At 33.4% G+C, this 27,661-nt stretch overlaps 1 protein-coding gene across 3 annotated transcripts in view; it reads right to left on the bottom strand.

Annotated features, from left to right (window-relative positions):
* The window catches only part of Kcnt2 (potassium sodium-activated channel subfamily T member 2), a 345,157-nt gene that overhangs the window by 78,913 nt on the left and 238,583 nt on the right, over nt 1-27,661 (bottom strand). For 2 of the 3 annotated variants that reach the window (XM_076831490.1, XM_076831491.1), the window contains exons 15-17: nt 11,120-11,269; nt 6,786-7,015; nt 1,931-2,144 (exon numbers count right to left, since the gene is read on the bottom strand). In XM_076831490.1, coding sequence (XP_076687605.1) covers nt 1,931-2,144; nt 6,786-7,015; nt 11,120-11,269 — 594 coding nt within the window. The remainder of the gene's footprint in view (nt 1-1,930; nt 2,145-6,785; nt 7,016-11,119; nt 11,270-27,661) is intronic. The other variant, XM_076831492.1, reaches the window with a different exon arrangement.

The raw sequence follows: 27,661 nt of genomic DNA, 5'->3' as shown, positions 1-27,661 counted from the left end.
CAATAATGTTAACATCTACAAAATGTGTTTAATGCAAAATAAATTATTATGTGTCAATCTTTCAATATTTATCAGCCATAGCTGCATTACCAAAAGGAAGCAAGTGATTGAGTTAATTAGTTTAAAAACAGAGATTTTGCTGGAACTGTACTTGAAATATTATCAAAGACATTTAGGTTGTTTGCTGACTTTTAAAAAACAGCCACCTGCATATTTTGGCTACACTTATTTAAAAAATGGGACTTCTAAAAAGTAGCAACATAAATGATGAGGAAATAAAAGAAAACTTAGTGAAAGCAATGTGCTTTTAAAGGGAAGCTATTGATTTTACTGAATTTACCTGGGAAGCCATGCATGTGAGACCTAACTAAAACTGTTTTCCAGACATCATTGGTTCAGAAGTCAAACAGAGCACATTCTGCAAATTTAAAAGTTTGTAATGTCCACTAATATTTCAATTTCTCTAGAAATAAAAACTTTCCACTTCTCAATATTTTCAAAAACATCAAGAATTTCAGTTACCCTTCAAAACGCTATTTTTTTCAAAGATATTGATTGTGAAGCCTGTGCCTTGCTTCCATCTTTGAACCCACAAATATATCTGAGTCCAAGGACCATTAATTTCTTTGAAAGTAGATTTAGTTTTGTGGAGGCTTCAAGGTATCTTATAATCAATGTAAAAGAAAAATTTGGAAGATTAAAAAAAACAGAGATCTTTTGAAGATTCAAATATACTTCAGTTTATCTTCATTCATGTCAACATTAAATGAATTTATATGAAAGCTGGGAAATATGTTAGGTGATGATGTTACCAATACCACTCATACCAGCACTACTAATAAGAACAACGATTACTCTTTATTTGTTGCTTGTGGAGCAGAAAACACTGTACTAAGCATTTTCCTCCATTATCTCAATTAATTTTCATATAATGCTATGAGGCAGTAATTATACATAGTACACAGGTAAAAAAAACCATAGGCCATATTATTTAATCCATCACTGTACCTGGAGAATAAGGTGTGTCTTGCAAATTTATAGCCACAGTACTTGAAACATCAGTATAAAGTGGAATTGCCATAGCAAACAAAGTCTTATAGACTCCATAGTAAAGGTGTGGAACTCTATGATTTCTATTTTGCTGTGGCAATATAATATGTGGAATAATAAGGCTAAACAGATTCTACTGTAGACTACAAAATAGATAGATACTGTAACATTATGGAAGCTTGGAAAAGGAGAGAATCCTTTAATTCATCAATTTAAAATATTATTGCTCTCTACTGAATGAAAAAGAATGCTAAAAGTGAGATAAGGAAGAGAAGTATAATGGAGGAAGCTACTATTACACATCATTAAATAACTGATAGAACTTCAAAATGGATGTGGAATAAAAAAAAAAAATGATTGTCACAATTTGGCTATTTAGTGTCCCTGAAAGGTCATGTGTTTAAGACTTGGTTCCTAGTGTAGCTGTGTTCAGAGGTGATGCTTTTAGGAAATGATTGGATCACAGTCTTTAACCTCATCAGTAAATTAATCCATTGATTTGATCTTTCCTCCTGTACTTAGATCACTGTAATGTAATACTAACTAACACATTATAATAAAAAAATCCAACCATGAAAATGCACTTTATAGTCTAGGAATATAAACATTTTTTTTTTAACAGATAAAGTGTATTTTAGAGAAAAATGAAATTGAAAAATATATTTTAAAGTCAGAAACATGAGGGCTTAGCATGCTTGGTAGTCCAGTAAGATAGTGACTAATACAGGGGTGACTTGGTAAAGCCCTGAAGGAATGATTCTAGAATGGTCACAAGGTGAGAACATCATCTCCTTACTTATTGGTAAGGTATCTAAGGACAATACTTAAGGTCACTAACACAAAACAAACAATTTTTCCACCTCAGAACATCTAAACATACTCTAAATTTGAAGAAATTTCTTCATCTGGTGCAGTTTCATCTTCTGATTGGTCACTCAGAAGATCACATGTTTGAATTGATGATGTATCTGCAACCTCTAAAACAGGAGCAATGCTAGGTCTTCTTAATTCTTTGCTTCCCTCTACAGGAAGAGACAGGGTAGGACCACTTGCTGATCTACAGCTTGTGTCTTGCAAATCTATAGCCACAGTACCTGAAACACCAAAACATATAAAGGCATGTGTCACATACAGGACACACACTGATCATTTAATCATGAAAATCAGCGAGATATAATTAGCATTATCAAGATATGTAATCTTGAGTTCCAAAAACTAACTTTTTTCCTCATATAAATGTTTCCCTGGATAAGAAATCTTATACTTTTATAAATGTGTATGTGATGTTTTCAATGTGATTAGTCCTCAAAAGACTTATGCATTGGCAACTTGGTCTCAAGTGTGGTGAGGTGAGAGGTGATGGGACTTTTGAGAGGTGGATCCCAGGGGGAAGAATGCTACATGGCCAAAGAACTCAGATGTTCCAGAATCTGACAAGAAGTAATGTTGTAGCCATCGAAAATGGTAGGCACATTTCCTCTCTCCAATTTTTAGCAGTGTAAGCAGAGGAGTAATATAAAATACAATCTATATATCATAGGACAGAGGGAAATTTTGGGGAGGTAATGATATAAAGTTATTCATTAAGCAAGTGAATGGATTTGACTTATTTAAATGATATAGAAATAAAGGAAATCCATATAGTATAACTGACATCTTAATATTGTGAGTTTAGATTTATACTTTATACATTTACTCTCTAGAGATAATCGTGTCATCTACTTCTGAAAGAAAAGTGAATTCATCATTCAAAAACTTTTCAAGACCCTCTGGCCAGTGACAAAAATGAGATCTTCATTGAACTTTTCCTCCCTTATTTCTGCTTAGAAGTAACAGACATAGCTCCCTTCATGTAACCTAATCACTATACCTGCACTGTGGATTAAATTTCTGCTAAATTCCCAAGAAATTGAGTGACTCCATGTTACTGCAGTCACTTCTTTATCATTTTCCTGCCTAACTTATGGATTCTCCTGTTAGTCACTACTCAGATATTCTGCAAACACTGACATCTGGTTCCAGAATTGGCACTAGGATGTGATCATAAGAAAGAATTCAGTGGAGAGGCAATTAGTTACAGAAATGAACTCTTTGAAGGTTCCTGTCCTCTCCCTAAGGTCTTTCCCTCAACCCTCTTAAAGAGGTTAATTGTCTTCTTAAGTTGAGTAAATAGGCTCAGTGTTGTCGCCTTAAGACCATTTTCTATTGATCTGTTGTGAATATCCCAACTTTCAATTATATGTCTTCAGATTATGTGATCCTCTGTTTTTATTATTTTAATTGATCATTGCCCCTAGACTATATGTTTTTAAATGATTCTGGTGAATTTTTGCGATATTGTTTTAGTTTGCCAAAACAAAATACTCCATACTGTGTGTCTTATTTGTTAGTTCCAGAGACCAAAAGTTCACGATCAAGGTGTTTATAGGTGTTTATAGGGATGTTCTTTCTGAGGATGCTCTTTCTGAGGACTATGAGGCAAGGTATTGTTCCAGACCTTATTTCTAGATTTACTGGTGGCCACTTTCCCTTTATATCTTTACTTCATCTTTCTTCTGTGCCTATCTGCACCCAAATTTCCTCATTCTACTCATCATGTGGATTTAGTTATTAACCCTAATGATCTCATTTTTAATTAATTTCCTCTGTGAAAACCCCACGTTCAAATAAGATTGCATTCTGAAGCACCTGGGGTTAGAATTCAAACAGGAATTTGGGGAGATGCAATGTATCCCATAACAACATTCTTGCCTCATATAGTATTTTTTAAACATAAATTGATGAATCTTCCTCCACCCTTACCTCTTAGTTTCCTGCATCCACTGAGTAAATTGCTTTTCACCTTATCACAACCTTTCCTTTTCATAGACATATTTACATGCTGTTACAAAAGGCTGCATTTATTCATTTCATGTATTCATCCTCTGAACACCATTATTTCATGTTTTTCAGCTTAGTCTCACTGATTTCCAAACCACAGATACAATCTTATGCTACTGGAACTTTGATTTATCGATGATGCCAACTTTTCACTGTTTCTCCCATTACCTTAATATTCCATCTCCTTTTCCACCTTAAATTCCATGCTTAAACATTATGACTATTTTTTTTTTTTTGCATTTACTTTTGGTTCCAGATACATTTATGTCCCATGGCACTCCTTCAACAAAACTGAGCCTTGCTTAAATTCAACTTTTTATGTTCTTGTGTTTACATAGCCAAGAATGCCTGGGTAGCTCAGCTACTGTGTCACAGATTAGTCTCTATACATCATCTGTCCTAATTCTTGGCAATTTCATTATGTATGTCCCTCGAATACTCTAGACTTGGTTCCTTGTCCTCTACTCCAATAATGGGTATTTCTTCTACCATTTATTAACCATTCACTCTCATGGTCATACTCTATACCTTGTAATTACTACTCACTATACATAGTCCCTATTTATGGAATCTAACACCCTGACACATGCATTTTTCCTCATTTTTTTCCAGGTCCCTACCATTGGATTCCCACTAGAATTATAATCTATTAATCTATTCTTTCAGTCTCCTTTAACCTACAGATATCTTTTCATTTCCTTACCTAGTTTCCTTCCATGGCTTATCATTATATACACTCTTACATATACCCAACCCTTGTTTCTTTGCCTTTCTCAATTCCACATACTTTCACCACCAGGTACCAAAATATTTCTTGGTTCTTCTTTATGGAATAACTTTTAAAAGTTGTCTAGATCTAGGGTTTGTGTTTGTCTCCTACCTTCTGTTTTTTCCTACTCCAGTCTGGTATTCTCTACCACTACTCCATTGAAAGAGCTCTTCTTTGTCCATTTCATTTTTGCAGTCATTTAATTTAAAACTCTTGAAGTGCATCATACTCCCCTTTTTTTTCATAGTTTAGTCCCAATTCTTTAAGGAATCCCAATTACTGGTAACTTTGATATAAATGCAAATTTTTCTCTTTCATATCATTTCCTGTTGAAAACACTCAGATCTTTGCCTCAAAACGTCTATTCTCAACAATAGCCACAGTGACTGTACTGAAATAAGCTTTAGCATAGGCAATATCAGAAAACTGATCAGTTAAAAATTTTGCATGATCCCACTATACCCAGAAGAGATACTGCAATCCTTCCAGTAACTCAGAGAGTCCAACATGATCTGGCCTTTTACTGTGCCTCAATTAGAAGGGCTCTCCTATTCCTGCAGAACCCAGGGTCCCATTATAAGCCTTTTGTGCTAGTTGCTATCTCTGCCCCAAGTGATGGTCTTCTAAGTGTCCAGGGGACTAATCCGCTATTTACTTCAAATAATTTCTCAAATATCACCTTCATAATGAGAGTTACTGTCCACTTTATTTAGAAACATAGTCCTTGCTGACTTCATAATCCCCTTTACTAGTTTCAATTTCTTCTTTTTCTATTAGTTATCCCCTTCTAACATACTAAATTATTTACTTTCATTTTTATATAGTGTTTATTACCTGTCTTCCCTATTATAGAATGTAAGCTGTATGAGCTAGATTTTTGTCTGTTGACTATTTTACTTATTATAAATACTTAGGAGAGTTCTTGGTACGCATTAAGTATTCAATAAATACATAAAGAGGAGACAAATACATAAAAAGGAGAAAGAGCACACGAGAGGAGAGGAGAGGAGGGGAGAGGAGAGGAGAGGAGAGGAGAGGAGAGGAGAGGAGAGGAGAGGAGAGGAGAGGAAGAGACAGAGAGAGAGAGAGAGAGAGAGAGAGAGAGAGAGAGAGAGAGAGAGGAGAGGGAGAGAGGGAGAGACTGACTTTTGGGGAAAAAAATGAAGTTAGGTAATAAGGATGAATTAACCCATCTTGTTCAATCATCCCACTTATAGAATGCCTATAAAAAACTTAAGTTAAGCAACAAATATTATACTATAATAAATTTGAAATAATTATTATGTTTTTAGAGGACTATGCTTTTAAGAAAAATGTAGGTGAATGAACAAAGCATTTGGAAATATATGTACATGTATTCCATAAATAATGAAAATACATATAAAGGATATATAAGCTCTAGATTATGATTTCCAACCTATTTTAATGCCATTTATTAACCATTCACTCTCATGGTCATACTCTAGACCTTGTAATTACTACTCACTATACATATTTCAATTTCTTGAAATATTCTCAGAATTGAAAATATGGGACATCATGGGCTAAATAATGAAGACCTAAAGAAGAAATAAGAGACTGGGTCGACAGCATAGGTGACACACTAGGACTCATTAAAAGGAAAGAGGCATTTTCCTTGTAACAAAAACTAAATATCTACAGGTTTTTAGGTGGTTTGGTGGCAAAAATATTAGGGAAATTCCTACATCGTTGCTTTTTTTTTTTCATGTATAATGATCAGAGTTAAACGGGAGATAGAAAGACAGTTTTGAGAAAAATGGAGAATATTAGAAATGCCCTCTGAAGAAAGTTGGATAGATAATTTAAAATATAAATATAGTAGTCAGGTACTTATGGTACAATCAGAAATACAAATCAATTGTTAATTATATTTTAATAATATCTTACTTTTTTTACTAAATTAACAGTATGGAAATTTTCTTCTGTATATGTGATTATACCTAGTTAATAATATTCCATACCTGTTTTAAATTTAGCTTTGAAATTAAATTTTAAAAATCAGAGTATATGTATAATTATTTTTTTAATAGAAAGTAAGAGTAATTTGAAACTAGTTTGTACTTACCCATGCTGGCAATTATGCTATGTACAGGTAACCTGGAAGGTCCATGATAAAATGATCTTGGTACATTGCTATTTCTCTGCTGGTCTTGGTTCTTAAATGCTGAATTCTCTTCTTTGGTAATATTAATATAAAAACATATGTCTGTAGCATTCATAATGTAACGAGGACCTGGATTCAACAAAATGTTTTTATTGTCTTCCCTCCTAACACCAATCAAGCAGACACCAAACCTTAATTTGAAAAAAAATAAATAAATAAAAATAAAAGAGTTTAAGAATTGTAATTCAACAAGTCTTAGTTTCTTTTTTAATCTTACATATGTAAGAAAATTACTAAAATATTATAAACAGAAAAATATTAAAATTTCAAATCATAAAATGATGAAAGCTGAAGTAAACTGTAAAAGTGTAAGATGCACATTTTTATAGAAAAATATGTCATTATAAAATTGTTTACTTGATTATGACTAATCAACAATCAATAAATATAAATATACATATCATGTACTTAGTAGAAGTTAATATAAAACATCAGAATGAATATCATACGATAAACATGATGTTCTATAATATAAATACTATGGTCAAAAGTATAAACAAAAGAGTTTTAAAATTATTGGTATAAGGAAAGAAAGAAATTTAGAAGACATTATATGAAAGTCCTTATTTTAGTACTATTTCTATAATATTTGATTAAATTTGAGTTTTAGAAAGAAACATTTGCCTTAAATAGATGTGCAGATTAACTGGGAAAAATAAAAATCTTTGAATGTAATAGCCTGTTTTTTATATTTATTTTTTAGTTGGAGTTGGACACAATACTTCTATTTTATTTTATTTTTTTAATGTGGTGCTGAGACCCAGGGCCTCACATGTACGAGGCAAGCGCTTTACTGCTGAGCCACAACCCCAGCCCATAACAGACTATTTAAGCATTTTTTAAACATCTTTTTTTGGTTATGTTCCAATAGAAATTGTCCTGAATATTTTTATTTCAACATATGCTATAGTTGTATAAAATAAATCAAATTTTAAAATATTTTTATATAGAAGAATGTGTATATATATATACACACACACATTATGTACATGTGAATCATATTGAGAAATGAGAATATGTTATATATTAATTAGTGGGATATGCTAGATATATTATAAATTCTTGAAGTATATCAGTAATATATTTTAATATGGTTACTGTACTCTTTTCATGATATACATATCTTTGTATTTCTTAAGCAAATATTTTCCTCAGAAATAATAATAATAATATCCCATGTTTAGATTGTAATGCAATTTTACTTCTTTTTATCTTATTTCTCTGGCCAAAGCAAGTGGTATCATCAACTTTTTCAATTCTATAGTTTTTATGTGTAATGATATCTGTGTTTGATTTTCTAATCAAAACTTGAAAACTCAGTTCTGTAAAAAATTTTATCTCAAGTACTTGTGAACTCTTAATGGACTAAATTATTTTAAATGAGAATTTAAAAAGTTGTTTAATTATTCCTCTTAAACTATAATTACTCTTGACAACATTAACATGTAGAGACCACACAGTAGCCAGAGTTCAAATGTTGCAATAAATGTCAAAAATTCCACAGTACTTGAAACTTATGAACACCAATATTCACTATATTTTTAGAAAACTATGTTTTATTGCTATGAAAGTATTGTTTCCTTCCTACCAAAACCTCACAAGAAAAAAGAAAGCTACAGAACAATATCCTTGAGAAACAGAGATGCAAAAATCTTCAATAAACTACTTCCAAACCAAATTCAACAGCATCTTCATATCATATGACATGATCAAGTCAGTTTCAGTTCAATGATGAGAACATGGTTCAACATACACAAATTAATAAACAATAGAGTACAGAAAGAGAATCAAGGATAAAAATCATATTAACAACTTAATCGATAAAGGAAAAGCCTTTGATAAAAATTCAACATTCCATCGTGATAAAAGCCTTGAATATATTAGGAGTAGAAGGATCATATCTCAACATAACAGTCTATCTATAAGGAAATGATAGCCAACATCATAATAAATAGGGAAATAGTAAAATCACTTCCTCTAAAATCAGGAACAAGACAAGGTTGTTCTGTCTCACCACTCTTACTAAATATAGTATTTTACATTTTAGCTAGAGCCAATAAGAGAGAAATAAAATGGATACAAATAGGAAAGGATGAATTCAAATTAACTCTATCTGCAGATGACATGATTCTCTTTATAGAAACACTCAAAGACTCCATCAAAAGACTCTTAGAACTGATTTTAAAACCATCATATTTAGCAGGATTCAAATACAACTAAAATCAATAGCATTTCTATAGACCTATAGAGTTCACTGAGAAAGAAGTCAGGAAAGCAATACAATTCACAATTTACACTAACCTGAAAATAAATTTTAACAATATCCAGGAATAAATTTAACAAAGGAGGTGAAAGAACTCTATGATGAAAATTATAAAACAAAGAAAAAAGAAACTAAAGAAAGCAATAGAAGATGGAAAGGCAGCCCATGTTTATGGCTTGGGAGAATCCAAACACTTTACAGATTCAGTATAATTCCCGTCAAAATATTGATGATGTTCTTCACAGAACTAGATAAAATAATCCTAAAATTCATTTGAAATCACAAAAGTTTCCAAATAGCTAAAGTCATCCTGAGCAAAAAATCAATGCTATTGGCATCACGATACTTAATTTCAAAATATACTACAGAACTATAATAACAAAAACTTTATCATATTAGCCTAAAAGCAAGGAAAAGAATGATAGAATAGGATATAGGAAACAGAAATAAATCCAGAAAGAGACATCTAACTAATTATTGACAAAGGTATCAATAACACACTGGAGAAAAGACAATCAAATAATACTGGAGAGACTGGATATTCAAACGTAGAAGTTTAAAAATATACTTCTGTCTTTCACACTGTACGAAAATGAACTTAAGTTGGGCCAAAGATCTCAATCTAAGATCAGAAAGTTTAAAACTTTAGGGGAAAACACTTTAAGATATGGTCATAGGCAACAATTTCCTGAATAGGGCTTCAATAGCTCAGGATATAAAATCGAGAGTTAACTTATGAGATTACATCAAATCAAAAAACTTCTGTAAAGCAAGATAATTCAGTCAAGACATTCTATGGAATGAGAGAAAAAAAAAAAACCTGCCAGTTATTCATCTTACAGAGGGTTAATATCAAGAATATATAAAGAACTCAAAAAACAAAACACAAAAGAACAAGTAATCCAATCAAAAAGTGTGAAAATGAACTGAATAGGCGCTTCTCCAAAAACAGAAGCACAAATGACCCATAAATGTATGAAAAAAAAATGCTCAACATCTTTAGTCAGTAGGAAAATGAAAATCAAAATTATTTTGGAAAGGGACCAGTGGTAGAAAGGAAAGGAGGCAAATGGAAGTACTGAGGACTGAAATGGAACAAATTATATTCCATAAAACTATGATTATGTTAAAATGAACCTTACTATGGAATATAACCAAAATGCACTTATGAAACATTAAAAAAATACTACACTGACATTGGATCTCATCCCAGTCAGAGTGGCTATTATCAAAAATACTAAAAATAACCAATTCTGGCAAGGACATGTCAAAAAGGAACTCTTACACTCTGTTGGTGAATATAGAAATTAGTAAACCTACTATGGAAAACAGAATGCAAATTCCTTAAGAAAGTAAAAATAGAACTACCATATAATCCAGATACAGGAGGCCTGTAAATTTATCTAAAGAAACTGAAGTCAGCATACAAAAGAGGTAAATGTATACCTGCATTTATTATGTCACTATTCACAATAGCCAAAATATGAAATCAGCCTAAGTGCCCATAATCAGATGAATAGATAAAGAAAATATGGTGTATGTATGTGCAATGGCATACTACTGAGCCATAAAAGATAATGAAGTCATGTCATTTGCACGATGAAATAAGAGAGCATTATCTTAAGCATAATAAGCCAGACAAAAAAGACAAGTTATGCATGTTTTCTGTAACATGTGGAAAGTTAATAAATAAGTAGATAGATAAATAAATAAATATGACCCAGAAGCAGAAGTGAAAATGGACTATAAAAAGGAAGCAGGGAGAGGACAGAAGGCCAGAGAGGATAGAGGGGAGGGTACAATGATCAAAGCATCACATCACATATGCGTGTATGCACATATGGAATTGTCACAGTGAAACCCATCAATTTGTACAATTAATATGCATTAATAAACGTAAGTAATTTTTAAAAAATAGTACTATTCCTTGATTGATGGATACTTAAGTTCCACTCTGGAAGCAAAAACATACTTTTTGTGTGCATGGAAAGAGGCATATGTAAAACTCTTTCCTTCGTATTCAGCAAAAAATGTACTTTCTTCCAAAACAATGTGGTAAACTTCATTCCCAGAGCATCTACCGTACATCTTCTGCCACTGTTCTGGCGATTGCTGGCCTTCTCTGCAACACAAACACACACACATACACACACACAAAGAGAAAAACAATGAATGTGGTTAAAAAAAAAACAGTTGTTGCTATACAACTGTTTCCCAACTGGAAGAGCTGGCAAGCACAATGAAAAGAGGTACTGCAGGTTGCCTGGTCTCTAAGTGATGACATTACACATGATACTCTCTCCAAAAAAATCTGCAATTGGCACTATACATTCATATGCTTGAGAAATGATAGGTTTCTAGAAAGTGAGAGTTTTACAAGAGGCAGTTAATAAAAGCATTTACTCAGATCATAAATCAGTAAGATATAGCATTAGACTTTTAGTGTTTATGAATATGCTGTCATGTATATTCCAACTATAATGTTTGTTTAGTTGTCTCATAAAGTGGCTAATTTTATTCCACGATACTTGCTTGGCTCTTGCAGGTATTGATTTTGCTTTCTATTTAAAATTAAAATTTTCAGTTTATCAATTAATTTTATTGAAAACATACTTAGAATAATTTCTGTCTATAATATTGCAATGGCTTTCTTCCAATTTCATAGCAGTCAAGAATGTGATAAAAGAAAGAAGAGTCTCTGCAGTGGATTCAATGTTTGTGTCTCCCTCAAAATACATGTAATGAAACATTAAATGTAGATGGCATCTGGAGTTGGATTCTTCGGGAGGTAACAGGGTTTTAAGAGTGTGCCCCTGTTCAATGGGATTAGTGCCATCATTAGTGCCAAAGAACTAATTAGCTATCTTTCACCATGTGAGAATACAAAAAGAAGTCGGAAGTGTACAGTTCAGAAGAGAGTCCTTATCAGAATCTGACTGCATTATTAGAGGACATCAGGCTTCTATGCTCTAGAACTATGAGAAATAAATTTCTTTTGTTTATAAACCATCCAGCCTCTGATAATATTTAATAGCAGCCGAATGGCTAAGTCATTCTCTGAAAAAGATTCCAGAAGTGTTTTTTAAAATAAATTTATCACAAAAATACAATCTGTTTTGTTCTAGGTTGTTGTACATTGGATTACCTCAGTGGCTTTAGAAATTTTTTTAAAAATAGTACTATTCCTTGATTGATGGATACTTAAAGATTCAATTTATGACAAATTTATAATAAATATACAAGTAGGACCTTTCCCCCATTTTTAATACTAATTTACTCATTGAATAAAGCTTATGAACTCCACCAGCACAAGTAATGCACATCAAGCAGCAAAATATAAATATCAAAATATCAAAATATTCCATCACAATCTGTATAGGTTCTTAATGAATGGAAGCAGATATGTAATACAATATTTAGAATTTAAAAAGTTACTTGAAGTTCTGAATACTGTCTAAATGATTATTAGGGAAAGACTTATCAACCACTTCAAACTGTCAATCAATTAAAAGTATATATATTCAAGGTATGTTTCACTTGTGTTTAATTTCTTAGGAGTCAGAAGTGTGGGCCCTGGAATCTATTTGATTGATTTGTATTAACTTTGCAAGCTTCGGTGAGCTATTTAACTTCTTAATGATTCTTTATCTCTTTAGTGAAAATGTGTCAGCCTTATTTTGTTACGTAAAATAACACCAAAAAATCACTTAGGAGGTATTAAGATCATAAAAATCACTGTGTAAGTGTTAGCTGTCATATTCTCCTCATTTCTCAATTTTGGAATCACTTTCGACATAGCTAGTCAACCTAATAAACAATATTCTACTTAAAACTTCTACATAGTTTTCCACAATGTTATTAGTATTTAGAAATATGAAAAAAAACAAGAAGTCACTTTTTACTATTGCTTTCATATAGCTAACTACTACTTCCTAAGAATGATTAGCCCTGGTGGAGAAACTTTCCCTTTGGCAAAAAAAAATAAAATCGTCTTGTTGTGTATCACAGTGCAATTGGCAAGATAGTTCTTGGCAAAGATAAAAACTCATCTTATGGTCTAGAGATGTAAGAGAAGGTGTTGGTAATTCATGAGGATTTGTTTGAGATCCAAAAGGCAGCAAGGGGTCAACTAATTACAATGCAAGGGCACTTATTAAAAGCTATTCAAGACAATCATAAATCTAATTCCAGAGGCTGAAATGGGAACACCACATGGCAACTTGACAGAACAGAAAGGATAGGAGTCTGACAAGAACAAATCAGATGAATTTCTTAAATCTCTCACTTGTTGTCTTACTGTTTTGCAAAGATGCTTTCCACTAAGCAATACTAGTTTCTTAAAGATTTCTTATAAATAACTTTCAGCTCCTTGGAAATACGCAAGCTTTTTTCTTTTAAGCTAGGATTATTTGCTTGAAAAATGTTCTACACTAGCAATTCCATGTAACACTAAGACTGTGTTCATTTTCTATTCATGAATTTCTACATAAAACATTTATTGAGTGATTGTGAAGTGCCAAAAAAGATTTTAGATTCAAATTATATAGCAGTTAAAAAATGCAAAAATCCTATCTCTCGTGGATTTGCTAGTGGGGGAACACTAACAATAAATGAAAGAAATCAGTACATTGTTTTACGTGTCGGTGATAATCATTGGGGAGAAAGAAAAATAAAAGCAAAGCAGGAACTTTAGAGGGAAGTTTAATGATGGTTTGAACCACGTTAGTTTCTGGGTGCATTTTGAAGTTGAAACTGAAGGAATTTGTTGTTAGAAGAAAAAACATATAACAAACTTAAGTACCTTTATCCATAATCTATAAATAGATAAACAAAAATTCATATAATAAATAGTGAAAATGCAAATAGTACTTACAAAACATCATGAATAAATCTTAAGTCTAAAAATATTAAGTATAAAGTGTCTACATTTTCACCAATGTGTTAACTATGTTCTAGAGAAGAGAGAAGAAGTCAATTTGGAATGTTAAGTACGTGAACATTTGTAATGATTTCTTATATCTTTTCAATTTTGAAATATTTTATGATAAATAAAAAATAAAAACTGTCAAAAAAGAAGAATGCAGGATTGGTAGTGGTGATTTAAGCTTTTTATATGTCTATTTTTCAGAGTCACCTTATAATTTTCAAGGCAGTATTATATTCTCTGTCATACAAAGCCCTCTACCACTTGCAAATATTTTAGGAGCAAATTTTATTTAGGTAGAAAGTAATAATTTTTCTCTCTTCCTATGATTATGACTACTCTATCAAATTTCACTTTTCCATGAATCTATCGAGTAATTAAATTTATTGAATAATCTATTTTTAAGTAACTGACTTAAAATAACTTCTTTATCAAACACTGAATTCCTAAGTATATATGTCTCTATTGGGACTTTCTGGGCTGTCAAATTGATTTGCCTCTGTTCTTTTACTAATGTGACACTAATTTAATTATGGTTACTATAAAATATTAAAAATATATTCATATATATATATTTATGTATGTATATGTATGGTATTTCCATATCATAATAATTATTTAAAATCTCTTTGCTAGTCTGGTTTTTCCATTTGTGCATATGAACTTAAAATAAGCTCATTTACTTCAAAAGTAATGTTATTTCCATGATTATTTGGATGGTCTTAACTTCATAAATCTGAGTGAAATTGACATCTCTAAGATATGAACACATAAATTAATTTGCATGTTGATTGCTATTTCTGCCATAGCCTGTCATCCAGTGCCAATCCTCAGCAAAATATAAGTACCAGACCTTCTGAGCCCCATTGCTTATTTTGTTCTGTGGGATGTCCAGAGACCAGAAGATTTTCTAGAACACAGCAAATGTTCAGAAATATTTGTTAAATGGAAGAATTTAATCCTCCTGGAAATCTATGAGATACAGATGCTCCTAGACTTATGATGGGGTTATGTCCCAATTGACATCTTGTAAGTGGAAATACTATCAAGTCAAAAATGCATGTCAGACATCTAACCTACAAGAACATCATAGCTTAGCAACAGAATAAGTACACTGTGGAGTACTAGCTGTTTTTCCTGATCATGAGGCTGGCTGCGAATTGTGTTTCTGAGGCACTGCCCAGCATCCTGAAACAGTGTCCAGAGATCACATATCAAAAGTAGAGGGAAAGACTGACATTCAAAATGTGAAGTTGATTTCTACTAAATGCATATTTCTTTCACACCATCAGAAAGCTGAAAGTCCTAAGTTGAAACATTGTAAGTCAAGACTGCTTGTATATTCTATTATTATTCCCATTTCACAGCTAAAGTAACTGGGGCTTAAGGGCTTCAATGACCTTGCCAGAAAGAGTAGATCAAAAAAAAATCAATTCAGTTACTCTGGCTACACTATCTGAACTTTGTTCAAAAACTTCAGTTCTGAGTAGTCCAATATTTTTTTCAGGCTACTAAGAAATTAGAAATCAACTTTTTTTCTAACTTTTTTTAGTAATGGAGGACATTTTAGGTCCTGTAGATTTTCAAAATACCTTCATTTATTCAATTTACCATTCTACCATAATTTGCTATTCAAAAATTGCTTTTTTGTATCTTGATAGATTTAATTCAAAATTTGTTTTTGAATAAAAGAAATAATTGCATAAATGAATAGGAAATATATTGTCAAAGTTTTTACAGAGAGAATCCTTTAATTTTTTTTTAAGCATCTGAAGCAGGGGTAACACAGAGGCCATAGCTGTTATCCTGGTATCCCAAAAGGCAGGGTGTTCTGCCTTTTTGGTATGTCCTAGGATTCCTTTGCCTCCTGCCTTTTCCCCCTTATCTTTCTCCTTTCTGCAGTTAGTGACTATGCCCAGGAATACTCAGTGGGAGGGCCAAAAGGTGAGAAACAGTTGGGCTGAAGGGGGAATGGCAGGATGGAGTAGCCAAAAACACATTAACAACCTTATAGCTCCCTGTCGGGAGGGTAAATTCCTGGGACAGGTTACCTTGGCAACAGGTTAGAGCAGGGGCAGGTTCTTGATAAGGGTGGTGGAAGGGCTCTGAAGGAATTGACATTTCAGTCCATCAGGGGACAGTATCCAACTTCCCAGACTCACTCAAAATTGGCCTCCTCGATCCAACCTGACTCAATTTACCTATCTACACTGACTGCCTGTCTAATCCTGCTTCATTCCTCCCTCTAATTTTAGGAACTTCTTACTACTATAAGGAGAAGGGGCAATGATTGTTCTGGCTGCTTCAAAGCTGAGAGGGGGCAGCATAAGGAGGAGAAAACAGCTTTGGAGTTCCTTTTAGAAGTCAGGTTGGATATTCTGCCACCCAGGTGTATCTTGGACTCACCAATTTGCCTATCTCTTTCTATTATCAATTCTGAAACTTTTAAATCACTCCTAACTTACTTTCTTGCCTCCAAAACTCATTTTTACAAATGCATTTATGTTGGAGAAAGAAAGATGAGAAGATAAAGGTGTCCAAACATAAAAATGATAATATTTGAAGAGATGGAAAATTTCAAAACCTTGCATCACTTGATGTCACTTTCCTATTGAAAATGCTTAAAAGGCTTCCTCTGATATACAAGGTTGAACAGTTTTATCATCTTTCCAAAGTCCTCCTGAATTACTCTATGACTGTCTTTGAGGTTTCACCAACTACTATCATCTTTCTCTTACATGCTCCTACCAAGCACAGTTTTAACAAAATACTGTCATATATCCAGATTTTTGTCATAGTGCTGTTCCTGCTCTCTCCTATGGCCTACTCCTTCCTTGACCCTCAGCTTAATCACTCTTCCTCAGTTTTTCAGTAGTGTACTTATCTTTTCATAACACTGTAACACTGAATTGTATTAATTAATCCTTAATGTCTTGCTTACTGTGAAATAAGCTCCATTAAGAAAAGGATCATGTCTTGTTTACCACTTTTTCCCCAGATGTGCCATCCCTTGTGACACAGAGTAAGTGTTTAATAAATGTTTTGTTAAATGAACAAAGAATAAGCTAACATTGTTCTCCAAGCTCAATTACTAATGAGCTGCTTTTCCAATTATATATTTCCTTTCTCCTTAAGCAAAATAAATTCTTTTTAAGGTCTAACAAATTACTTAACTTATGATGAATTTGCTATTAGAATTAAGAAAAAGAATTCAAGGAGTTTCATAATTCTTAATAGACACGAAATGCACTTAATGTCATATGAATTGAATTTTATAATTAAGTAAAATAGCAACAATAGAAACACAAAGCTTTAAGGAGCAAAAATGACAGAATAGAATGCTTAATTAAAATTATGAAAAGCCATCTAATGAAGATTTGTAATGGGTTTATACCAAATGAACATATAGGGAAAATGTCCTGTATTTACTTACTACACTTAACCTCAAAGAGTACTTCAACTTGTAAAACAGCATAATCTTGTTTCCTTTGTGCACTTTAAGGCTGCTCTACTATATCAACTAAAAACTGAATCATAAAATATATTTCCTAGTCAGGTTTATGTTCACTTTTATTTTCAAATAATTGCCAGCTACAGCTGTTGTAAAAACGTTAGTAGAAAAATAAAGAAAAAAGAACAGAAATATAAAAATGAAATATTCTATTGAGAAAATAGAGCATAGGCAGTGTTTGATATTTGAAGGAAACCCGTAGGTCTCTATTCCCTAGAATAAAAGCATGTGCAGAATTCAGGTACCCAGTACCTTAGTCATGAGAATATTGGGAAAACTGATGGGGGCATCTAGAAGGAAAAGAAGTTTTATCTGTTATCCTCTGCATTTTAACCCTAAACTGAAATGTCTTAGTGGGAATTAAAAAAAAAAAAAAAACTGGAAAGAAGTAAATTGTAAGAAAATTGATTAGGAAAAAGGAGAAAAAAATGTCTAGTGAAGTAAATTGCAAACTCCTTTCAGGACAGTGGCCTTGAGCCATGGAATTTCAAATCTCCCAGGCTCATTTCTTTGAAATCATGTTCAAGTTCCATTCAAATTAAACCCCAAACCTCCCAGTTTGTAGCTCCAATCTTACAAATGCAGGCTTGATTTTCTTGGGCTGTTCCTGTACTGTGGATTAGTTAACTAACTGGCCATCAATATATTCTATGAGAAAGTTTACCAAACCCTGGCAATCTTGCAGAGATGTGAAAATACTTGCAGGGGGCAAGATAATATACTATCAGTGGTAACCACTCTTTCAGCTTACTTGCTATTGGGACACATCATGATTATTAGTTTACTAATTCTCTTCACTTTGTGGAATGTACAGGAAAGAAGAAATTTAGCTCAAACTTTTTTAAGTTATCAGCTGTGCTTTGGGATACACATGATGTAGATGTAGCTGCTGGACAGCTCTCTCTGCTTCTGACATGCCACCTCTGCCTTTCCTTTCCACATGTTCCAATAGAGAACTACCCAAGCAGCTATGTAACTAGCAAAGAGACACTAGCTCCCATGTCCAGCAGGTATTCTACTCCACAGGAGTAATAAGTAGATCACTAGCACCTCAGTTCACCAGGCTGGGGAGAGCACTTGCCCTCCTCTGTTGGCCACTCTTTCTGATCATCTTTTTATAGAAGGGTAGGAAGATCAGAAAACAAAATGAGATACTTTATTCTTCTTTGTCCTCATTTATGAGTTGTAATCACCAAATCTGGGACAATATGAAAGTCCCTCTCAACATAGTAAGTATTCATTTTTAAAAAGTAGTTGTTCTATTCTGTTTATCATTCCCAAGTTACAGATATTATTTGTTCCAGCCAACTTTTGGATTGTGTATAAATCAATTCTGACAACTGATTTTTCTTTTAAACACAAGCTGCACATTTCTCATTAATCCATAATTATACCTCCAAGGCAAAAGGGTATTTATTGCCAGAGAGCAAATTAACTCACTTTCCAATCTTGCACTTCAATATGATCAACCAAGCGGAAAAAGGGCTTTTAGCTACTGAGTACTTGGGTCTGCTCTCTGCAAAAATGCATTTTAGTATAGACCTTTGAATTCAATACAAGACCCTTACATATTTTTGTTTTAAACGCTTTTCCAATTTGAATTTTCCCAAAGAGAGAAATAAAGGAATTAACTGGAATTTCCTGTTACAGATATGATATGTTGAAGCCATATAATATTGTATACTCTGTTCCTCTATCAAGGATATACTGGGGCTGGGGATGTGGCTCAAGCGGTAGCGCCTGGCATGTGTGCGGCCTGGGTTCGATCCTCAGCACCACATACAAACAAAGATGTTGTGTCCGCCGATAACTAAAAAATAAATATTAAAATTCTCTCTCTCTCTCTCCCTCTCTCACTCTCTCTTTAAAAAAAAAAAGGATATACTGAATTATTCTGCTCAGTGATGTGATTTGTATTTTTAAAAAACAATATAAAACTTCATTCTATGGACAACTTATGCTTTTCAAGCTAGATGTTTTTGTGAAATTCACATTAATAAATGTTACACAGTAAAATTGATTGTTCCTTCTATGTTTTCTTAACAAATATAAAGAATTCTGTCACACTAATGGTAAACTAAAGAGCCGCCTTAATGTTTTCAAGTACTTAATGTTTACAAGCCTGTAAACTGTACAATGTAATCATTAGTGGGAATCCACCTCTTTCATAATATTATACATGCTGTTTTAAACGCCTCTGGATTCTAATTGCTCAGGTTACTTTTCTAGTACATTTTGTTCTCTTCAGTCCTAACTACAGTAGTTCAACACATGATCAATAATCAGTTTCAGATTCATCAAAATTGACATGGATTGTCATACTACTTGCTATTATATACTCATTTTTGCTATCAAGTGAAATTATTTTCACATCAGTGGAAAAAAAGAGATATATTTGATATAAAATTCATTTTTTAGTAAGTACTAAAATATATATAAGTGTGAAAAATTTGGACTTAGGAAAAGGATGTCATTTAAATTTTATTTGAAGAAAGAAAGTGACATAAAAATCTTTTTTATTGAAAGTACAGACTATGTCTTTATTAATTATAATTTATGGGGTACAGGGTGCACAAAAGCTTCCAAAACAAGTAAGGTTAGAAAATAAACATTTATCCTAACTTCATAGGAACACTTATTCCTCCTAGTCTGCAGATAAAATGGACTCTACAGATGTAGGGTTATTTTTCTAAAAAGGAAAATACTGAAGAACTCTAGATAGAAGTAATATAACCCAAGATTCACATACCTCAGTCTACTAGGAAACTGCTTATGCCTTTCTGCTCTTGAATAGCAGAAAATCCCCAACTTTATGTTATCAGACATCAAAACAGAAACCTGAGTTCTAAGATTAAAAATTGCACCTCCAATATAGAAGGTGATAATCAATTTTCTACCACTAGATGGAACTGGACACCTGTTTGGCATTCTAAGGATAAGGAATACTGCTGTTGCAAGTGGAAAGAATAGAGAAATGCTATATAGTTTTCAAAAATTACTGAGAGTGAACATAGGCAATGAACACCCTTTGAAAGAGAGCTACTTCAATAAGAAATGAAAAAGAGCTTAAAAGTCAGATTTGAAAGATGGATTGCACAATGAAGGTGGCCAAAATTCACTGACCTTGAAATTGATTTCTCCTTCAATAACTTCAATAGGGGTTTTGGTAGAGCTCCTTTAATTCCTAATAAGTATTGCCAAAAATAATCTTAAAGCTCTGCTAAGAGTTTTCATCTACTTTTTATACTGCCAGGTGAAAAAAAGAAATTAACTTGTCATAATGAAACAGCACTTTCAGCTCTTTAGTCCATTATTAAGTCATATCTCACTGATTTTAGACTATTCCATTTTAGCATTAATAAAAATTTATAGCCAGAATGTGTCTTCCCTCTGGCTCTCAGAGCACAGCCCACCTTCTTGCTTACTAAATGCCATATGCTTAGCTTCTGTTCAAGTGCTTCCTGCCCTGTGCATTGACATTACATCACTATACCAGTCCCTTCAGTTTAGAACATGAAAAAATGTGCCAGAAGAGTTACAGTCCAAAATATAAATGCATAAGGATATAGAAGTTTGGGAAGCTCTTATTGTTGCTATTTATGTTTTATTATTTGCCTTTCTTTGCTCTTTTAAAACTAATTAGATCTCAGGAGATTTTGCTATACTTTGCTGTTGTCATTTGATTTATTTTCAAAGTAAAAAATCTCATACCACCACAACTAAAATATAGTTTTACTAATAAAGTAAATTAGGGGCAACTTGGAATACTTTCCAAATCCATATGTAAGCCATGTTGAAAATTGTGTGCTGCCCTGCAAAATCACAAACTCAATCAAGAGTCTCTTCATGAGTCTTGGTCTGATTTCTCAAACTCTTTACTATACCTTATACTGTATGAATGCATGTGATTATTGTTTATGGAATGTATGAATGAATGAATGACCAAACCATAACATTATGTTAACACTTAATTAAATGTTTTTTAGCATTTTACCTCATTCATAGCATAAAGCTTAACCAAAAAATTAAAAACACATCCTTCCAAATCCTGAGCTTAATTGAAGGACTTTTAAGGTGTCTCCTATTCATATTCTTAAATTTTATTATCCTACCATTGAACTGTATCTATGGATCTCTTTCTATGAAATATGAAAGAATCATCTCAGAATGGATTTGTTCAAGGCAGCTCATATAATCATACAGCTATTTTAAATTCTCTTCTGCAGTGCACTTGAACTTTTATATGTGCAGAGTAAGTATAGTAAGGTAAAAAGAGAGCCATGTCAGATGTTCATACTTGTGGTTAGCCGGTTGTTAACATATCCACTGAGTGGCAGATTCAAAAACAAAACAAATGCTCAAAAGATAATAATGTGCATGCCATGTTGGTAGCCAAATCAAACCAATCTACCAGCAGAAATTGACTCACAAGTTGTTAGTTTGTAAATTAAGATCTGAGTTACTTTTTAATATAACATACTTAACCAACTCTAGACACAGACTCAATTTTCTATTTTGTAAGCTTAGGAATAGATACACAATTCCTTTCCAAAACTTATCTCAACTTTTACTCTCAAATTAATTACTATAGTTATTTTTACATTGTTAAAGTTGAATTACTGGTAGTTTGCTTACTAGCTATAAATAAGTCTATGCCTTTCGATTAAAAGAAGAAAACTTGTGAGCAGTGATTACATTATCATGACTACTACAATGGAATTCACTGCAGAGTAAAATGGAATGTTATAAATATATGACCTTAACTACCAGTTCCCTGAGCTGCATCAGAGAGAATGTTCAAATAATTTTTCATTTGTTTTATCACAGATTTTGGTTTTCTTGAAGTTTGTTGTTGCCCCCCCACCCCATTTTGGAAAGGGAAATGTACACCTTGTTCTACATGTTACTTTTGATTTATTCCAGTCTCCTGTTGAGACTCCATGCCTGACTTTTCTAATTTGGACCAACCCCTTCTCAATGGTAACTTTTAGGAGTCATTGCTCCTAGCTGTGGTGCTGATATGTGACCTGGTTTCTATCAATTAGACACAAATGTAGGAATTTATTTTGGGAGTGAGCTAAATGAGGAAACAAGGCAGGGAGCACCAGTTTTGTTTCAGCAGATGTTTCAGAGGAAGAAGGGTTTTGAGGATTGAAGAGGCCCAAACTTCTTTTTCTAATGAGTTGTTTGTTGCAGCATTGGGAATTGTTTAAACAAGTTCAGCCTAGACAGAGGCTAGCTTTCTTGTTCTCCCAATGACTCTGTGGGCCATCCATAACTTTTTATGAATGTTTGTTCTTAAAACTAGCAAATGCATAGACTTGTCTGCACTATAAGAACTCTAACCAACACAGACATTTTTTCCCCTCTTTCTCTAAGTTTAAAGAAATTTTTCTTCATCATCAATCCTTAGTAATTTGGTAATGCTATGTCTCTATCTAATGAATGTTTCATTTATTATGACCTCACAGACAGGAGACCCTGTCAGGTTAAAGACTTCAATTTCCCTTCTTAGAATTTCACACACACCCCATTTCCTTCCACTTTTCTTTCTGGAACTTCCACTCTATCTGGTATTATCACTGCTGGATGAATCTCCTGGGCTTCTAATCCTTTTCCTTATATATTCCATCTCTGCATTTTTATGTGAAATTCTCAACTATAAGATTACGTTTCAACACTTTTATTAAATTTTTTAAATTTCAGCACTTTTCTAATTTCAGTAAGCCTTTCTTTATATTTCTCCACCATGGCTCTCTTTTTATTTTTTACTCTAACAATAACAATTATGCTAATTTTAAGCTATTTTTGTTTGTGGGTTTATTTGGTAAGGCCCCTTTTATTCCCTCAAAATTTAGAAAATGCAGTTGTTCTATAAACATATAAACAGAAATTGTAGTTAATTTTGTAAAAATTAAAAACCAAATGAACTGAATATATCTATAGCCTTTTGTCCTTTTAACAACCACTGTAATTCTTCTATAAGTCCTTCAATATTTTCTAAAGCTATTACCTATATGTCTCTACTTTTGAAATATACCTCTTTTAATGTATTTTTATCCTCATTTACTGAAATTCTCTTGGTTTCCAAAATATATATTTGCTTCTCCTTTCAAATGATATAGTCTTTGCTTTCTAAAGAAACTCTTTACCAGTGAATATAAAAGACCAAATCTTCCCTATGAAACCCAAACAATTCCATTATAACTAGAAGTAGTAGCTTTCCTTTGAACTGGATATATTCCCCTTATTTCATTCGGCATGATGACTTTTAGCAATTAACACGAGTCACATGTACAAATTCTGACAATAAGATATAGGAATATTAAATGGATCCTGTTCTTCCTGAATATAATTTGTTAAATGGCAGGTTTCACCTTAGAGTAAGTGGGAAGGGATTGGTCTGTTTAGTATGGGGCTTCCCATCTGATTACAAAGGGTTGAACCTTAACTCCAAATTATGTGCTAGTGTATACTTCATTTTTAAAAATTTCTGTTAGAAAAAATTTTAATTTTTTTCCAGTAATAAAGTCCTGACTAGATATGAGTATCAGGAAGTGATACTGTAGACAACGGAGCAGTGAAAACTCCTTGTTCTGCATTCAGAACTTTAATTAATCCTTGCTCTCTTTTTGTAGAAATCTTGCACCCCAGAGTCCTAGTGGAGGCTGGTGTTTGTCCTAGTGTATCACCTCCTAAGCATATTCTGGGATAGGGGTTTTGCCAGAAATTTTTTATTTACTTTTCACCTCTCAGAAATTCATTGAAATCTCCCATGGCTTTCACTTATTTTTCACTGATGAAAGCTTATGATTCTTTATTTCTTTGTGATTATTTCAATGGAGTCTCATGAGGGAAAGCAGATATATGTATGTGGGTCATAAAATACTTTGAATTACAAGCTTCAAAGAATCCTCTTTAGTGTACTTTTTACTTCCTTTAACTCTTAATTGAATATCTACATTGTGGAAAGAATAAAATGTACAAGACACATTTTCTACCTTAAATTAAATTACAATATAAATACAATTACAAAAAAAATAAATCCATGAAATATAACAATACATACCCTGGTAGAATCTAATAAAATTCTATACAAGTTCCTATAAGGAAGAAATCACATTAAATTGGGGAGTTTAAAAAATTGTTCATGAAGAGCTAGATTTTTTGACTTAACAAAATCTTCTAAGAAAGTAGAAGAAATGAATTCAAGGCAGAGGGAACCACATTTTAAAAAGAAGTCGAAGGCGGAAACTACGAAGTATATTTAGGATCATGTTATTTGGAGAACATGCTATATATAAGAGAATCACAGGAGATAAGGATACAAAAATAAGTTAGTACTACAGCATTGTGAGACTTAAAAAAATAAAACGGAAGTATTTAGATCTAATTTGATAGTGAGTGCTGAGCTATTAAAGGCTGTCCTAGCAGAAGACTGCCAGGCCAGAGCAGTAAACAGATTACTCAAAATGTGCTTAATAGAAAACCCTTCTACCTGAACCTTTCTGGTAGAAGCGTTTTCCATTAAGTGAGCTTAGGAAAATATTTCTTAGGTAGTCACACTGATTTTTAAGAAACACATAATAAACTTAATTTCTATGGAGAATTTCAGACAATGTTAGCTTATATAAAAGAAAAAAACAAGAGTAAAATGAAGACAGGTGCCATTCATTCCCTCTCTTATAACTACCTTCATTCATGTCTCCATCTTGTAGTACTTTTTTGATTTGTTTGTGGTTTTGATTTTTTTGCCAAGGAAGAAATGGAGAAAGAACCACCAGGAATGTTGGGACAATATCATTTCTTTTAATGTCCCTGATAAAAGAAGCAGGCGTCTATAGAATCAGCTGAAGTGTTTACATGGTGAAATCAAGAACAATTTGTAGAATAAGGTATCCTAGTAGAACCCATGGTATCTCCCAGCTCCATAGTGTTATGGGATGAATTGGGTTCACCTGTGATTCTTATGTGGCAACTCTAACCCTCAGCACCTCAGAATGTGACTGCGTTTGGGAGATACAGCCTGTAAGGAGATAGTTAAGTCAAAATTGGACTATCAAAGTGAACCTTGATCAAATCTGACATGTATCCTCATAAATGGAGGAAATTTGGTCACACAAAAGACATCAGGGGAAGTGGTTGCACAGAGAAAGCACCATGTGAAGACACAGCAAGAATTCAACCATCCACAAGCCAAAGAGAAGGTCTCAGGAGAAACCTAACACTCATCTAGGACTGCTAACTTCCAGAACTGTAAGAAAATAAATTTCCATTGATTAAGCTTCCCAGTTAGTGGTATTATTGTCTGATATACGTAACACACTAATACTATGGCCAAGAAAATCCATGAAATTTAGAGAAGAGTAAGGTGAGGTAAAAAAGGACAAGTGTGAACAATTGTGTAGTTTCCTTCTCTTTTCTTTTTCTTTTTTTGGCAGTACTGGGGATTGAATCCGGGGCCTCACACATGATAGGTAAGTGCTTTGCCACTGAACCACAACCTCAGCAATTGTGTAGATTATTGACGCAGTGAAAGTCACACCACTTGGTAAAAGAGATGGAAAGGCATGGAGTGGAAATATGAAAAAGGCTTTTTCATGTTATTTAGGAATCTGAGCAGCAGGAAGTTCCAACGTTCCTTCCCAAGATATAGCTTGCTGAACAGCAGCCTAGGTTTAGGTATGAAGCAGGATAAAGAACCAATTGATGCAGACAAATGACAGTCACCACAGAACCCATCCCCTACATACACACACCAATACACCCACAGAGAAGAACATGATGAATCTGTCATAGAAGGTGTCTATATTTCCCTGGGTCCATTACTAGGCTAATATATGAGCCGCAGGGTTCACCTTATGGAGCTCAAGGAAACACAGGATGATGTAAATGAACAACCTTTCGGGGGTGACTAAGAGGCTGATGGATCTCACTAGGTTCATTCAAAAGAAAGTTCTGATGATTCTGCTCAGAACAACCAGTGCAGATGGTGGGTATAAGGCTCACTTGGAAGCTGGCTACAAAAGACATCAGCTGTTGTAACCAGTTGAGTAGCTTACAGCTACACTCTCTATCTAAGAAGTACATGAGAATATAAGGAAGCAGGGAGCCATTATGCAGCCAGACACATCCTTCGATAAAGGATATCTGTCCACCTTCATGCTTTCAGAAGGTCATGAGTATGGGACACTAGGGGAGGGAAGATGATGTGGGGTTTGGAAAAGCCTGTTAATAATTTTAAATATGATGCAAACCACTGAAAAGCACACAAAAATTAAAAGTTATATCAAACAGAGTTCATGTTTTATACACCAAGTGACAATTACTGACCTAGAGCTATCAAACATATTAAAACTTTAAATTGTGTGTGTCTGTGTTGCACTCTAAGGAGAAATCAAAGTGCCTCTCGTCTTCGCTGGTACTCTATTTTATCCACCTACAGAAGGCGGGTGACTGAACTAGATTTGCCAGATTACAAAATATAGTCCTCTGTCACAGTTTTTGAGTGTGAAACTTCCAAGGGAGCTAAAGATAGCTCATTTGAGAATGCTCTCCCACCCATTTTTTTCTTTTCCTTTCTGGCAGTCAGAGTGGTAATTATAATCCCTATTACTTTTGAGAAACTTTCTCTTCCACCCACATGACAGCTGATTCCCTGGTCCCTCTGTGACGAGCTCAGGACCAAAGGCAGAGAAAAATCTCCCTCTTTTTGTCTCTGTACCTCCTTCCTTCCTTCCCTCCCTAGTGGTTTTTCTTGGTCCTTTTTCTGGTGCTGGTAGACACTGGGTTTTCCTTTTCTTTCATCACAGTGTTTAAAACCAGAGACGCTGTGAGTGTTAGGTTATAATAGCAAGGGTGTACTCATGACTAATTTTATCTGAAGTCACTGACCTATCAATCTGGGAAGCACTAGGGGCTTCTGCCAAGTGTGGCCCAGATCCATGAAGTGCCGACTGAGATGTGGGTTCCAGGCTGTGGGGTTCAGCACAGTGACCTGTTGCCTTTGTTTTACCTTGGTCTTTGGTTTCTCTGAACATGTATTTCTAAACTATTTTTCTGGGAGGAGGCTTCCAATC

Source organism: Callospermophilus lateralis, chromosome 13 (assembly GCF_048772815.1).
Source record: "Callospermophilus lateralis isolate mCalLat2 chromosome 13, mCalLat2.hap1, whole genome shotgun sequence".
Taxonomy (NCBI): domain Eukaryota; kingdom Metazoa; phylum Chordata; class Mammalia; order Rodentia; family Sciuridae; genus Callospermophilus; species Callospermophilus lateralis.
The sequence above is the reverse complement of the archived record's forward strand: the minus strand, read 5'-3'. Positions and strand labels throughout refer to the sequence as shown.